This window comes from Apteryx mantelli, unplaced genomic scaffold, assembly GCF_036417845.1.
Source record: "Apteryx mantelli isolate bAptMan1 unplaced genomic scaffold, bAptMan1.hap1 HAP1_SCAFFOLD_33, whole genome shotgun sequence".
Classification (NCBI taxonomy): Eukaryota; Metazoa; Chordata; class Aves; order Apterygiformes; family Apterygidae; genus Apteryx; species Apteryx mantelli.
The window spans coordinates 6,649,997-6,666,304 of NW_027118682.1; the positions used below are offsets into that span (position 1 = coordinate 6,649,997).

Sequence of the window (16,308 nt, forward strand, 5' to 3'; positions counted from 1 at the left end):
TTGCTGGCCACCTCTGTCCTGGAGTAGCTGCCTCGACATGATGGGAGCGGACTACAACAGACACCAGAAGGAGCCTGTTAAGCATGGGCGTGTTTCTCTCAGTCCTGCACTCACAAGCTGCATGGCTGCCTCTACAGCTCTGCAAAAGAATTAGGCGTGTTTGACTAATTGTGTTCACATCAACAGAGACTGAGCTGAACCGGTTAGGTGTGGCACGACAAGCCCTCGGTAGTGCTCCAGATGCCCCTCTTGGAGGAAAAAGGAGAGGAGCAGTGTCTTTTGCAATGACAGGTCCCTAGAGATACCATTGCGCCTAACCTGGTCATTGCATTAGTTTCAGCTCTGTGGTCCTAAATGCAGTGTGCTTGTGGATGGAAAATATTACTGGTCTGATCTATGTTGATGGGGTCTCCCCGAGTCTCCACATCTCTCAAAGATGATAGAGAGGCTGGCCTTGCTAGATAGTGACCAGCTCTCTCAGCACCCTTGGCTGCAGCCCATCCAATCCCATAGACTTGTATTGGTTGCGCTCTCACAAGCAATCCCTGACTCAACTCTCCTTCACTGCTGGTTGTTTTTCTCCTCGGGAGTCCTGACTTTAGGCACAATGGCCTGGGAGACCTTCTTGGTGCAGACTTTAGGCAGACTTTGCCTAAATAGGGACTTTGCCTAAAGGCAGTGGTGGGAATCCCTTATTTGGGAACAGGCAGGAAATCCGAGATGCTCTGGGATGTTTGCTGAGCAACCACTCCAAAAGGGCATGATTTTCTGCAGGTCCTGTGCTCTATCTGCTAGAAACGTGGTGGTTCTGCTGGACACCCTGTGCATCTGACGTGGCCTTGCAGGCCTATTGTCATTGCATTAAATCAAGTGTCTGCACTGAATTATATAAGCTATTTTCAATATTTAGATTTGCATAGGTCTGAGCTTCTTAGTAAGTGGAGCTCTAGGAGTAGAAGGTATCGAGTGTCATTTCAGATGGCCAAGGAGATTCTCTACCTGGTCCTCAGCTGATGCTCTAGAAGGATGTGGGTCTCATAGTTGCTCCATCACAGCAAGCAGACACTTGTACATGTCTTGGACCACCTCTGGCACCTCAGATGTCTGAAGGGATGTGTCTATGTACAGCTGACTCCCTCCCTCCATCTCCATTGATTGCAATGGGAGCTCAGACAAAAAGCTTGCATACAGACATCTATTTGGTGGGCCCTAAGACTTGGGCAAGGGGAATCCCACCTCCTGTGAGTTTGTGGAGTGTACAGGGGGGATCTGAATCCCACTCCATTCCAGGGGTTTCTAACCCGGCATAACATGCCCAGGTTGACTGACCTGAATCAGTCCCTGAAGCATGAGGAAATGAATTCCCTTCTTGGCCCTGTGCAGGTGTTCTCTCTTCTTATGAGATGGAAAAGGGCCTTCCCGAGAGGGACATTTCCACTGCTCTTAGATAACCATCCTCTGATGAGACCAACTGCAATGCTGGACTCAGTCTCTCTCCACTGTTTAGAGAGGAACCACCTGTGATCATTTTAGACTACTTCAGTGGATATTTCCCAGGAGTGACTCTGCTGCCTTTCAGGAACTGTCAGCCCTGGAGCTCTGGAAACATCTTGAGGGTGCACAGGGGACAAAAAATGTCACGTCTTCAGCTGGGCCTCTGCTCCTGAGCTGGGCCTGGCTCCTGGGACTGCAGGAGCCCATGGCAACCTGGCAGGTGCTGCAGAGAGACAGCTCTGTCCAGGAGCAGCTCCTCTTAGAAGAGCAGCAAGACTCAGGGCACTGCCTGCAGGCAGCAGGATGAGATGAGCGACTCAGAAATTAAAGACACTTGGGAATGGGAGGACAGCTGAGAGCTCACTGCAGGGAGAAATCTTCACAGCTCTTCACACAGTAAGTCTCTGGCTGCAGGGCAACGCTGCTGTGGTTCCCGGAGGGTTCTTCTAAAGCTGGCGCCTTCCACAGCTGATAGGGTCTGTCAGGGTGGCTCTCCCAGCTTCTCCTGTTTGGTGCAAGTGGTGCTTTAGAGCAGGGATTCCCAGCCACACCATCAGAGGCACAGGGCATCACAGCTAGCTTCCCCCAGGGACAGTGCAGGGGTGTGAAGCCAGGGAGTGCACCCAAGTCTGCACAGGCTGTACTTCAGAGCAGTGTCCCTACACCCCAGGGTGCTGTGTGCCTGGGGCAGTGACTCTGCCACCTGCGAGGGTCAGCACTCAGCCTGCCTGGGGAACTCCCCACAGCGCTGTGGGGAGAAGCTCCGGGTGGGAGGAGTGATCCCCAGCAGGGCACATTCATTCCCCCATCGAGAGGGTGTTGCATGGATCAGGGCTGCTCTCAGTTCCAGCTCACCCCCAGGACATTTTCTGAAGGGGCCTTTTCAAGAGGAATGTCAAGGCAGGGGTTACCTTAAAGATAAGGAGCTTTCCTGAGTCTCTGCTTTCAGTTTCCTACTGTTTGTGGGTGGGGGATGGAAAAGGAGCTGTCAGGTTTGGACAAGAGACTGACACTCCTGGACCTTTACAGTGAGAGGTCAAGAGGTCTGCAAGGGACCTCAGAAAGCCCTTTCCCCACTCTGGATGGGAGCTGTGAGCACTGCTGGGGAAAAGAAATGGGTTAGAGAAACAGCTCCCAGGAGGAAATTCTCCGGGAAGTGGAGATACAATGAGAGAATGAGAGGAAACCAGAAACATAAATGCTGTGAGAGGAGGAAGCTGGAGAACTCCCTGTCATGCCCTTCAATGCAGACATCCTCCTCTAAGCAAACCTCCCCATGTCTCCTCTCCCACCCAGCAAAGACGCTGTCATCAAGGCCATAGGGTCGAAGGCATGAGCCCGCTCCTCGGCAGCCCGAGCTCCAGCAGAGGGGAGGAGCATCTCTCCTGCAACATGCCCATTTCCCATGGCATGACAAAGGGCTGAGAGCAACTGTCCTGCAATATTGCTCTCTGGGAGGTGGTGTGCACAGCTGGGTGGGGTGAAGGCTTTCCTGCGTGCCCATCTGTCTCTTGCTCCTTGCTTTCCCTTTGGTAGGAGGGCCACGGTATTGCTTCTTGTTTCCTCACCTCTCAGGGCTGGTCTGGTTCTTGCTCTTGTGATCTCTGGGGTTAAGCAGGGGGATTCAGCTGCAGTTAAGGCAGTAACTTCCCACTCGCACTACGTTGCCCGAAGAAACAGTGAAGATAGATAGTAAACTTAATATGAAGGCAATGTTCATATCATTGGGACAGAAACATCTAGAAAGAGTCGGTCACCCTCTGCCTTCACTGCACTGTTTCTCTGCCTTGACAGAGTGGGAGCTGGTGTGACTGATTGAGATACAGACACCTCTGTTCAAGAGGGCAAGGTTGACGGGGGGAGGATGAATCCCTCACAAGGATCTTCTCTTTCAGACACAGCTGGCATGAGTGCTCTATTTGTCTCTCACAATGATAAAAAGACAATATTTCCACTGGGTCACTTGACCAAATCCCCTTCACTCAGCTCACGGCACCCATCTGCAGGTATCCACACCAAATACACAGGGCAGTTTGACACCTCCATTTACACACCCCAGTAGAGCCAGATTGAGGGCAGAGGCCCCTGCTCTGCACAGCACAGTCTGCCAGCACAAACCAGAGGTCAGGAAAGGGAGCTGAGTGAAGGAAAGCAGAGAGGAAATGTGGGGGGTGCTATGAGGAGTGGAGCGGGTTTTCCTCAGAGAAGTCTGTCCTAACTTGTCAATACCTTTTCCTCCTTGGACAGTGCCCTGAATCCAGAGCAAATGTCCACCAGCAGCTCCATGACTGAGTTCCTCCTCCTGGTGTTTGCGGACACACGGGAGCTGCAGCTCTTGCACTTCTCGCTCTTCCTGGGCCTCTACCTGGCTGCCCTCCTGGGCAACGGCCTCATCATCACAGCTGTAGCCTGCGACCACCACCTCCACACCCCTGTGTATTTCTTCCTCTTCAACCTCTCCCTCCTTGACCTTGGCGCCATCTCCACCACTGTCCCCAAATCCATGACCATTTCCCTCTGGAACAGCAGGGCCATTTCCTACTCAGGATGTGCTGCCCAGGTCTTTTTCCTTGTCATTTTCATTTTGGCTGAGTACTTTCTTCTCACTGTCATGGCCTACGACCGCTTTGTTGCCATCTGCAGACCCCTGCACTACGGCACACTCATGGGCAGCAGAGCTTGTGTCAAAATGGCAGCAGCTGCCTGGGGCAGTAGTTTGCTCACTGTGGTGCTGCACTCTGCTAACACATTTTCAGCAACATTCTGCCAAGACGATGCCCTGGGCCAGTTCTTCTGTGCAATTCCCTAGCTCCTCAAGCTCTCCTGCTCCGATGCCTACCTCAGAGAAGTTGAAGTTATTGCAGTTAGTATTTGTTTAGCTTTCGGATGTTCTGTTTTCTTTGTGCTGTCCTACGTGAAGATCTTCACTGCTGTGCTGAGGATCCCCTCTGAGAAGGGCCAGCACAAAGCCTTTTCCATGTGCCTCCCTCACCTGACTGTCATCTCCCTGTTTGTCAGCACTGGCATGTTTGCCTCCCTGAAGCCCCACTCTGTGTCCTCCCCAGCTCTGCATCTGGTGGTGGCAGTTTTGTATGCAGTGGTGCCTCCAGCAGTGAACCCTCTCATCTACAGCATGAGGAACAAGGAGCTCAAGGATGCGCTGAGAAAACTGATCCAGTTGGTACTAGTTCAGAAGCAGTAAGCTGCCCATCCCTCTTCACAAGTGATATCTAATATATCTTGGACAGCTTTTGTGCCTTGGCATTTTCTCTGTAATAATAATGTTTGTACAGCGATGTTTGAACTCACCCTACTGGTCCAGAGTCATGAACCCTGTTTGTCTTACTGAGAGACCTTCTGTAGATGTGTCTGTCATGTGTCGGACCTGCCCTCTCTCTAATCAAAGGAGATTTCCTCAGTGCAGTGCTTGAAGGTTGGGCTCTTCTTCCAATGCTGGAGCAAAGAATGCGCTCAAGGACTTTCACCCTGAAAGGGACTGTTGCTTTTCTGGGGCTCTCCATGGGCCCAATGCAACAAGTTCATGGGGTGATGTGTTAGGGAATGGGGGCTGGATTCACCTCTCACTTGTGGGTACCCAGTGCTCCTGAAGTGCTGAATGGTCAAGTGGTATCTGTCTGGGACTGTCTCCCATATGACAGGGCTGGTGGCAGATGCCCACAGTGGGGACCTTGCAGGCACAGGGAAGGGAGCTGCAAGAGCAGTTCACGACACCTTCAATGAACAACTGTGGTCTGGATCTAGGGACACACCTCACCACAGCCTGAGCCATTTGAAATGCCCTGTGATTGCTCAGAGCGTCGTCCACTGCCACAAACTCCTTGGTAGGGGGTTGTCAGGTGCAATGGTGCCTGTCCAGCTGCATCTGCTTCTCACCCTGACCACCACAGCCAGAGTGGAATCACCTCATGTCCCTGGGGCACAACAGCCTGCTTGTTCTGCAGAGCAGGACCACTAGCTCAGGGCCCTGTGGGGATCACAGGGGAGGGTCCAGGAACATCTGGGCAGGCCAGCACTGATGCACTCACCTGGGGAAAGGCTCTCCAGGGAGCAGGGACGTCCCTGAGGAAGAGGAAAGGAGCAATTGTGTGCTTGCAAGGAGAAGTAAATGAGAAAAAGAAATCTGTTTCTCTATATGTCAACTAAGGGCAGGCTGCTGTGTTGCTGGGGCAGCAGAAACTGCCTGAGGAGCCCCAGGGCAGGGATTGTCATGCTGTCCTGGAAAGAGGGGCTAGCATGGGGGGCTGCAGGCAGTCTGGGGATAGGGAATCTCCTGGACAAAGAGCAAGGGACAGAGTGTGTCACTGTCCTCTGTCTCCTTGTGCCACAGGGGCCAGTTCCAGCTGGGAGGCTGATGGGGAAGCTGACACACACCCCTGCCCCCCGGAGCTGCTGTGCCGGCAAGGGGCCTTGGGCTGGGGTGTGAGTGCCGCTGCGCTGCAGAAACACTGGCCATGACCTGCAGTATTTCTCAACCTTCCTCCCTGTACTCAAAACTTTCTTTTTAGCTCTTTAGCAATGGGGAGAAGTTCCAGCTCCTGGACCGGGGAAGAAGGCACCAGTGACTGCCAGGCCTGCCCTTCACTGTGAGGGTGACAGAGCGCTGGAACAGGTTGCCCAGAGAGGTTGTGGAGTCTCCTTCTCTGGAGATACTCAAAACCTGCCTGGGCATGATCCTGTACCATGTGCTCTAGGTGACCCTGCTTGAGCAGGGGGATTGGACTAGAAGACCTCCAGAGGTCCCTTCCAACCTCAACCATTCTGTCATTCTGTGATTCTGTAATAATGCAACTATTTTACAGTGCAGGCCAGCTGCAGAAGCCACCTATTTTTTCTGTTCAACACATCCAAGACAACACTCTGTCACTACTTGCTTCCTTCGTATGGCTTGGCCACCACTTCTTGTCTGAAGAACAGTCTAATTTAAGGGGTATTTACTAAAATACAGGTTAAGCTCTATGTGAGAAAACATTTCTGAAGCTTGTAAAAAGGTCATTCCTTGATGTGAGCTTGATCTTTGGCAGAAGGTTCTAAGCAGATGAAAACAGCAAGTTGCAATTATAAAGTGTTTTGCAGCATTGGCTATGATGCAACAAAACAAAGGCAATAAAGCATATTTGTTTACCTAAGACTGGTGCCTTTCCAAACCCTAAGGACGGTGGGTCCCAGCTATTTCCATAAATCTTTGGTGCATTTTAGGGTTTTAATATTTTCAATTCCAGTTAAAATGAAGGGATTACTTGTGTGCAAACAGTGGGATGAGGAACATTCTTCTCAAAATGTAATATGAAGAAAATTAAAAAACAAAGCCTGAAGTCTGCAGGCCTTATCCTTTGGGCTATCATTAAAACTCCTCTGCAGGCTGCTCCCATGTGCTGGGTTAAACTGCTCATCAGCTTCCAGCATGTCACATTCAGATTCTCAGTGGAGCAAGAATATTGCATTTTTTGATACCTTGCAATATAGACAGTGGGGCTTTCAAACGTACACTGCCTTCACCTACTGAAGTGAGTTAATCTTTGCAATCATCAGGAAGCATGTGCTCATTCTCTTTCATCTTTTTTTTTCATCTTTTTTTTTTTTAAATATATATATATATATAAAGTTAGAATGCAATCTGGCCTAAAAATCACTCTCGTGCACTTGTCATTGCAAATGTGATGCTATGTGGACCACACCTTTCAAGGTGTCCCTGAAAAGAATAGCATGTAAGGGGAAAGAGTGAGCTGGAAGGGTCTGGAAGGGAGTGCTAGATGTACAGGATGATGGCAGTAGGTCCATGAAAGTACAAAGAAAGCCCTTACATGTACTGAGTCATACTCTCTTTCATTATAATGAAACAGAAACTTGCAATATGTTACCTGTCATGTCCTCCTAAGACAAGACCTCAGGATACAATTGTGGCCAGGATTAAAATTAACATTGACTTCAGCAGGGTGAAGATTTTACTCCAAGCCAGTTCACAAGAGAGATGTAGACTGTGGTAAACGGAACTAAGGACAACAGAAGATGACATGTCTCTGGCGGCAGTCAGCTAGAAGGGATCCCCAGCCACCTCAGAAGAAGAGAGGAGTAAGTATCTCCCTTTTACATCAATGCATGTGCCTTAAATCTGTCTTAATTGGACATGATGGCAAGAAGAAACGTCTCCGGGAAAAATAGATTCCATCAGGCAACAAGAGACATAAATACAAGTTTTCCAAAGAAAACCCTTGAATATTTTCTTCTTTATGATCTCAGATTACCATAAAATTTATCTATCAACTTTGGAAAGCATTGTGCACACTGATAAAAACTTGGTTTGCTTTTCCCTTGTGTATTTATTCCTATTTAATGGTTGGAAAACATGCACAGAAAAGAATTGGATAGAACTGATAAAGATGAAAACGTAGAACACGTATTTACTTTCCTAAAACTAGAAATTATTTTGATCAGAAAAATGCAATGTGTTCAGTTTCAGTCTGGCTTTTTTGACTTGTTCGGATATCAGGAATGAAATGCTGCACTCCTCCAATGGCCCCCAGTGTTTCTCACTGGAAGTAGTTAGTGTGCTGCTTGCTTTATTTTCACAGAATCACAGAATGGTTGAGGTTGGAAGGGACCTCGGCAGATCATCTGGTCCAACCCCCCTGCTCAAGCAGGGTTACCTAGAGCACATTGTACAGGATCACATCCAGGAAGGTTTTGAATATCTCCAGAGAAAGAGACTCCACAACCTCTCTGGGTGACCTGTTCCAGTGCTCTGTCACCCTCACAGTGAAGAAGTTTTTTCTCATGTTCAGACGGAACTTCCTGTGTTTCAGTTTGTTCCCGTTGCCTCGCGTCCTGCCGCTGGGCACCACTGGAAAGAGTCTGGTCCCATCCTCTTGACACCCTCCCTTTAGATATTTGTACACATTGATAAGATCCCCCCTCAGCCTTCTCTTCTCCAGGCTAAACAGGCCCAGCTCTCTCAGTCTTTCCTCATAAGAGAGATGTTCTAGTCCCCTAATCATCTTTGTAGCCCTTTGCTGGACTTGCTCCAGTAGTGCCACATCCCTCTTGTACTGGGGAGCCCAGAACTGGACACAGTAGTGCAGATGTGGCCTCAGCAGGGCTGAGTAGAGGGTGAGAATCACCTCCCTCGACCTGCTGGCAACACTCTTCCTAATGCACCCCAGGATACCATAGGCCTTCTTGGCCACAAGGGCACATTGCTGCCTCATGCTTAACTTGGTGTCCACCAGCACTCCCAGGTCCTTCTCCGCAGAGCTGCTTTCCAGCGGGTCAACCCCCAACCTGTACTGCTGCATGGGGTTATTCCTCCCCAGGTGCAGGACCCTGCCCTTGCCTTTGTTGAACTTCATGAGGTTCCTCTCCGCCCACCTCTCCAGCCTGTCCAGGTCTCTCTGAATGGCAGCACAGCCCTCTGGTGTATCAGCCACTCCTCCCAGTTTTGTATCGTCAGCAAACTTGCTGAGGGTGCACTCTGTCCCTTCATCCAGGTCATTGATGAAGAAGTTGAACAAGACTGGACCCAGTACTGACCCCTGGGGGACACCTCTAGCTGCAGTCCTCTAACTAGACTCTGCGCCGCTGATCACAGCCCTCGGAGCTCTGCCATTCAGCCAGTTGTCAATCCACCTCACTGTCCACCCATTTAACCCACACTTCCTGAGCTTCCCTATGAGAATGTTATGGGAGACAGTGTCAAAAGCCTTGCTGAAGTCAAGACAGACAACATCCACTGCTCTCCCCTCATCTACCGAGCTAGTCATTCCATCATAGAAGGCTATCCAACTGGTTAAGCATGATTTCCCCTTGGTGAAGCCATGCTGACTACTCCTGATCACCTTCTTTTCCTCCACATGCTTGGAGATGGCCTCCAGGATGAGCTGCTCCATCACCTTTCCAGGGATGGAGGTGAGGCTGACTGGCCTGTAGTTCCCAGGTCCTCCTTCTTGCCCTTTTTGAAGACTGGGGTGACATTGGCTTTCTTCCAGTCTTCAGGCACCTCTCCTGTTCTCCATGACCTTTCCAAGATGATGGAGAGTGGCTTAGCAATAACATCTGCCAGCTCCCTCAGCACTCGTGGGTGCATCCCATCAGGGCCCATGGATTTGTGGGTATCAAGTTTGCTTAAATGATCTCTAACCCGATCCTCCTTGACCAAGGGAAAGTCTTCCTTTCTCCAGACTTTCTCTCTTGCCTCCAGGGTCTGGGGTTCCTGAGGGCTGGCCTGACCAGTAAAGACTGAAGCAAAGAAGGCATTCAGTAACTCTGCCTTCTCTGCATCCTTCGTCACCAGGGCACCCAACCCATTCAGCAAAGGGCCCACATTTTCCCTAGTCTTCCTCTTGCTACTGATGTATTTGAAGAAGCCCTTCTTGTTGTCCTTGACATCTCTTGTCAGATTTAATTCCAAACGGGCCTTAGCCTTCCTCCTCGCATCCCTGCATACTCTGACAACGTTCCTCTCTTCCTCCCAAGTGGCCTGTCCCTCTTTCCACTTTCTGTATACTTCCTCCTTCTGTTTGAGTTTTGCCAGGAGCTCCTTGCTCATCCATGCAGGTCTCCTGCCTCCTTTGCTTGACTTCCTACTCATAGGGATGCACCACTCTTGAGCCTGGAGGAAGTGATGTTTGAATATTAACCAGCTCTCTTGGGCCCCCCTTCCTTCTAGGGCCGTAACCCATGGGATTCCTCCAAGTAGGTCCCTGAAGAGGCCAGAGTTTGCTCTCCTGAATTCCAGGGTTGCGATCCTACTTATTGCCCTGCCTCCTCTTCGTAGGATCCTGAACTCCACCATCTCATGGTCACTGCAGCCAAGGCTGCCCCCAGCCTTCACATCTTCCACCAGTCCTTCTTTGTTTGTTAGTACGAGGTCCAGCAGCACACCTCTCCTTGTTGGCTCCTCCACCACCTGTGTCAAGAAGTTGTCACCAATGCTCTGCAGGAACCTCCGGGACTGTTTGTGCCTAGCTGTGTTGTCTTTCCAGCAGATATCGGGGTGGTTGAAGTCCCCCATGAGAACCAGGGCCTGGGACCATGAGGCTACTTCCAGCTGCCTGTAGAAGGCCTCATCGACTTCCTCTTCCTGATCAGGTGGCCTGTAGTAAACACCCACAACAGTGTCACCCATGCTAGCCTGCCCTTTAATCCTTACCCATAATGCAATATGCATGGTCTGACCAATTATAGCTTGTTTGCTTAAATGTCCGAGCCTAGGCACTTTATTATTAACGATCTCCAAGTCCGTGGAATTCAACACTCCTGCGCCCAATCCCGCAGATTCCAATCCAGTGGAAAGATCCCTAACTCTGCAGGTTTTCCAATGGGACTTAAACTATTGATCACATATGGTATTGTCCATTGTGAGCAATTTGAATATATCTTACTAATGTTAACATTGTCTCATCGAATCGTACCATAAAATGCATGTACTTCAGAGGTAAAAACTGCCAATCTTTTCAGAAATCCTTGGACAGCTATTACTGGTATTGCAGTAGTGGTAGTGGGAATCAGGGAAATTTGAAATTGCATACGCCCACCGTGGCGCATGAGCCATGAAGTCAGTGGTTAACTGGCTCACAGACTCCCATAATGAGTCCTAATGGCTACATGGCCTGTGGACATTGCCACCCTTTGTTGGAATTAGCTGCTGTTTTTACATGTGTACAGTTGTGTAAGAGGACAAACTTAATAGACCACTCGTTAGTATGGTGATCATATTGGGGGGTGTTGTCTCCTCCTGTAATGTGAGCATTAGTTTCTCTGACCCAAGTCCGGGCTCCTGGACAGGGACTGCTGACACTTAAGCAGAAGGTAAGGTTGGTGTGGGCAATCAGGTGGATACCTTGGTTTCTACTGCCCCACTGGTGGGTTTAAATATGTTGGGCCTCACACGCCATGTCACAGAAGAGGTTGCCAGCCACTGTGGGTTCACTGGATTATTGCAGAGTGCATCAACATTTATGTGACAGTATCCAGGATTGCCCAACACAAGGGTCAGAATTGTCTGATACATGAGGGGTCCTGTATTTTTAGATATTGCCAACATACTCCCTGGTGATAACACCACACCATCGAGAGTGCTAACAAAGTCCCCAAGGATGCTTACTACTTGCAAGGTGGATACTTTCCATGGTATGCTGGTCAAGTAGTGGATTTCACTCAGTCATCCAGGTGATTGGCAGTTCCTAGGGAGGGAAAAGGTGACTTAGGTCTTGGATCGTATTCAACCAAGCCTCAGTAATGATGAATTTCACTGCCATAGTATCTGCATCTCATGACAGGAGGCCTTCTTGTTGCCCACCCCATCCCTGGCTGATTCCAGCTCCAGTTGAGCTCTGGCTTTCCTCGCTCCACGCCTGCGTGCATGGACAAGGTCTTGATGCCTGTCCCCCTTCCACCGTTTGTGCCAGGGCAGAGGTGGAGGATCACCTGGAGCGTCTCCTCAGGCAGCTCCCTGGGAAAAGCTGTGCCCAGCCCCAGGCCCGGCCCCAGTGTGGCAGAGGGGAGCTGCCCTCTCCCAAGCCACCTTGTCTGTGTCCCTTCCCCCTCGCTGGGGGCTGGAACTGCCCCGGCCCAGGGCAGCTGGCCAGCACCAGGGCTGGGAAGGTGCATGGTGGGACAGGGAGCATGGGGGGCAGTGGGGCAGGGTGACCAGCCCCGCTTGGGGCCCCACAGCTGGGCCAGGGAGGGCTGAGGCCACTGGGCCGGCTGAGCTCCGCTTGCTGCTTCGGCATCAGCTCCGTGCTGGGAACGTCGGGGTTTCACCCTTTACAGGGAGCAGCCTGTGGTGGGGCTGTGAGCAGGGCCCTATCCCAGACCCAGGCCTTGTCCTGCTCAGAGGCAGAGGAGGACGAGGGAGTGTGGGGCTGGCCAAGGACTCTGCCCCTCACCCACTGGGAGTGCAGCCGATGGGACAGGCAGAGCCTGTCTCTGTGCCCAGGGTCTTTCCATTCATGGAGTCGCAGAGGAGTTTTGGTGGGAAGGCACCTCTGGAGGTCTCCAGTCCAACCTCCTGTACAAAGCAGGGCTGGTTGAAGCCCTTCAGCCTTGTCTGGCAACTGCTGGGCTGTGCCTGACCCTGGTTACCATCCCCAAACCTGCTCTGCTCCTCTTGTCCAAGCACTGTGGGACAGGACCTCTCGTTGGTGGGTCACTGCCCTGCCTGCCTTGCCGGCACCCTTGGCTCCCGACTCCCCTTCCTGTACGGAGCAGCCCTGCTCTTGCTGTTCCCGACAGCATACTCTTTGTAGCAGGAACCCTGTCACAAATGGTGCATAAACACTCGAGCTGTGATACAGGAAAACCTGCTCTCCCAATTATCCATTATAAAATCACACCCAAGTGGCTGCCCTCGCTTTTTCAACCAGCTAAGACTCTGTATGCAGTGTTACCTGGGTAGAGGGTCCAAATCTGTGGCACTCCTTACGCCTTTAAATTGGCTGTCAGGCAAGGGTTTTTGCTTTGGGCATATACGGTCACCTTTGGGACCTACAACCTTCTCTGGGATCTTCTTAGATCCCAACTTTCCTTACCAAGGCTTCCTTGACTGTAGTGTAGAGGCAGGTCTGAGGCAGAGACGAGAAGTCAGGTCAGCAGGATGGGGACAGGGTCAGGTCAGCACCTGAGAGGTTCAGGGCCAGGCACAGGCATGTCCACAGCAAAGGACAAGGGGAGCAGCTCCCCGGAAGGGGAGGAGGCCCCACAATGACGCCAGTCACTCTCTGTCTCCCCTGCTCTTGTGTCCAGGAGAACCCCCTCCCTGTCTGCCTGCAGCCCTCCGTGCCCACCCCGCTGCCCAGGACAGCCCAAGAGCCCTGGCCCTGCAGCCCCTCCAGCAGCTCCTGCTGCCCCAGGGACAGAGCAGCCTGCCCCAAGCTGGTGCACAGAGAAACCTGTTTCTCGTTCTCATTTTCTACCTCTGAACGCTGCCCTGCTTTTCTCCTGGGACATTCCTGCTCCCCAGAGAGCCTTTCCCCAAGTGAGTGTGTCAGATCACACTGGGGCTCTGAGCTCATCCCCGGAACCCACAGATTTCACAAGCAGAGCAGCAGGGCCTTTTGTAGTGCAGTCCGCTGGGCGTAGTTTTGACTCCAGCCTCTGAAGAAAGGCCAGACTTCATGTAGGTCACTGATAAGAACCACTTTTATTATAGAAAAGTTATTCTGGAGGCCAGCTCTGGCAGAAGGGTGCCCATTGCCTGGTGGTGCCTGTGCTCATAGAACACATGCACAGCCCTACCAGCACCACGTTACAGGAGCACTAAGGCCATATACACACTTCAGAGGAAGGCAAGACAGTGTGGAAATGAGGAGAACAGCTCTGAGAAGGGACAGTCCTGCTGCTGTTGGTGGCCCTGTCTCCAGGAAAGCTGCAGCCCCAATGTGAAGGCTTCAGTGATGAAATGCCTGCTGTGGCAGTGGGGGGACGGTCCTGAGGAGCACAGGATCTGTCCCCACAGGCTGCATCCAGACTCTCCTCCACTCCACTCCTGTTCCACTGAGCATTAGAGCACTGTAGAGGGAAGGTACAAGCCCACAATGATGGCTGGCAGCCACCCTCTCAGGAGAGGGATATGAGATCCCACCCTGACTGTGGCCAGGGGATGTGAGCACTCCCAGTGAAACAGGAACCATGGTCACACCCTGTCTGTACTGGTCTGAGCCTGACTCTGTCCCCCTGAACTCCCTTGCTGTCAGAGCTGAGAATGACACTTCCAAGGGAAACTCTTCTCATTGCACTGAGGACATGCAAGGGAGCTCAGACTAGTGGGCTTCATCTCTGCTGATGAAGGGGAAAGATGCCTTCTTGCTTCCACACAGTCTCTGGGTCAGATTCAAATGAGAGATTCCTGAGAAGTGGCACAAACCAAAACCTTTTCCTTTTTACAAGAAGGCATCAGAGAAAAGGAAGAAAGAAAGAAATGAACAACACATAGCTTTGATGTCAAATACCCTGGGAACGGGGAGTGTGTGCACGTGGGACAGTTATTGGTGCCGACATTGCACCCATTGGATCAGTTTCCTCAGCGCATCCTTGAGCTCCTTGTTCCTCATGCTGTAGATGAGAGGGTTCACTATTGGAGGAACCACCGAGTACAGAACCGCCATCACCAGATCCTGAGCTGGGGAGGAGATGGACAAACTGAGCTGGGCAAACATGAGAGTGCTGACAAACAGGGAGACCACGGCCAGATGAGGGAGGCACGTGGAAAAGGCTTTGTGCCGTCCCTGCTCAGAGGGGATCCTCAGCACAGCGGTGAAGATCTGCACGTAGGACAGCACAATAAAAATGAAACACCCAAGGACTACACAGGCACTAACCACAGTAACTCCAGATTCCCTGAGGTAGGAGCCCGAACAGGAGAGCCTGTGGAGCTGGGGAAGTGAACAGTAAAACTGCTCCACGGCATTCCCTCGGCAGAGTGGTAGTGAAAAGGTATTTGCAGTGTGCAGCACAGCATTGAGAATACCACTTCCCCAGACAGCTGCTGCCATTTTGGCACAAGCTCTGCTGCCCATGAGGGTCCCATAGTGCAGGGGTCTGCAGATGGCAACAAAGCGATCATAGGCCATGACGGTGAGAAGAAAGTACTCAGCCAAAATGAAAATGACAGGGAAAAAGACCTGGGCAGCACATCCTGAGTAGGAAATGGCCCTGCTGTTCCAGAGGGAAATGGCCATGGATTTGGGGACAGAGGTGGAGATGGTGCCAAGATCGAAGACGGAGAGGTTGAGGAGGAAGAAGTACATGGGGGTGTGGAGGCGGTGGTCACAGGCTATGGCTGTGATGATGAGGCCATTGCCCAGGAGGGCAGCCAGGTAGAGGCCCAGGAAGAGCGAGAAGTGCAAGAGCTGCAGCTCCCGTGTGTCCGCAAATGCTCGGAGGAGGAACTCGTTCGGGGAGCTGCTGTTGGACATTTGCTTCTTCTGGGCACAGGGGACTGTCCAGCGAGGGAAAGACATTGACAAGTTAGGACAGACTTCTCTGAGCAAAACTTTCTATTTATTACAACTCTGCCCTCCCCCAAAAGCAGACATTACCTCTCCCCATGTTGGCTTGCAGCCTAGGCAGAAACCCCAGAGTCAAATGGTCAAATGTCCTATGGATGGGGTGTCTTGAAGAGAGAGCTGGCTCATTCCCAGCCATCCCCCTTTCGCAGAGGAGTGATGCACTTCACTCATAAGAGGGAAGCAGCACTATGTTTATTGTGGAAAGTCAGCGACTTAACAAAGTTCAGCCATAAATAAGAATGATTTCATGAGGTTCAACTGGCAATGTTCACTCAGTTATTTACTGCATGAAGGACAGGGTCAGATGCACATGCAACGGAGACCCTCCCGTTGAGTCACAAGGTTCAGAGTGGACCCCCTTGCTTTCCAAACTCCTTCTGAGAGGAGCCTAGGAGCAGCTGGATCCAATCTTAGCCCCAGACTTCGTCAACTGTTTATGTCTAAAGGAGCATGTGTGAAGGGGACCCTCCCGTTGAGTCACGAGGTTCAGAAAGGACCCCCTTGCTTTCCAAACTCCTTCTAAGAGGAGCCTAGGTGAGGCTGGATCCAATTGTAGTCTCAGACTTGGTCAGCGGTTTACGTCTAAGGGATTATGTGCACAATCAATCAGAGATATAACTTAGCAAAGTTTAGCATGCTATTAATCACTTACCAAGGATCTGTTGCGGGTAAGGAATCTCTCAGCCTCAAAGAGTAACCTTGAGAGGCGTCCCTGCTCAAAAGAAGGTTCTGCAATGCAGCCCGCTGCTGTGCAGGAGAGCTCAATGGGCTCTGGGCTGCCCCCTATTTATGG

At 51.3% G+C, this 16,308-nt stretch overlaps 1 protein-coding gene across 1 annotated transcript; it reads right to left on the reverse strand.

Moving 5' to 3' along the window:
- Positions 1-14,489: 14,489 nt before the first annotated feature.
- LOC136996283 (olfactory receptor 14C36-like) lies at positions 14,490-15,488 on the reverse strand. Its single transcript, XM_067317210.1, has one exon. It carries the CDS (start codon positions 15,465-15,467, stop codon positions 14,490-14,492), a length of 978 nt encoding a protein of 325 aa, XP_067173311.1. The 5' UTR covers positions 15,468-15,488.
- Positions 15,489-16,308: the final 820 nt, after the last annotated feature.

What these genes read in the sequence shown, in the direction of transcription:
- LOC136996283 (XM_067317210.1), bottom strand. Translation starts at nt 15,467, where the DNA reads ATGTCTTTCCCTCGCTGGACAGTCCCCTGTGCCCAGAAGAAGCAAATG.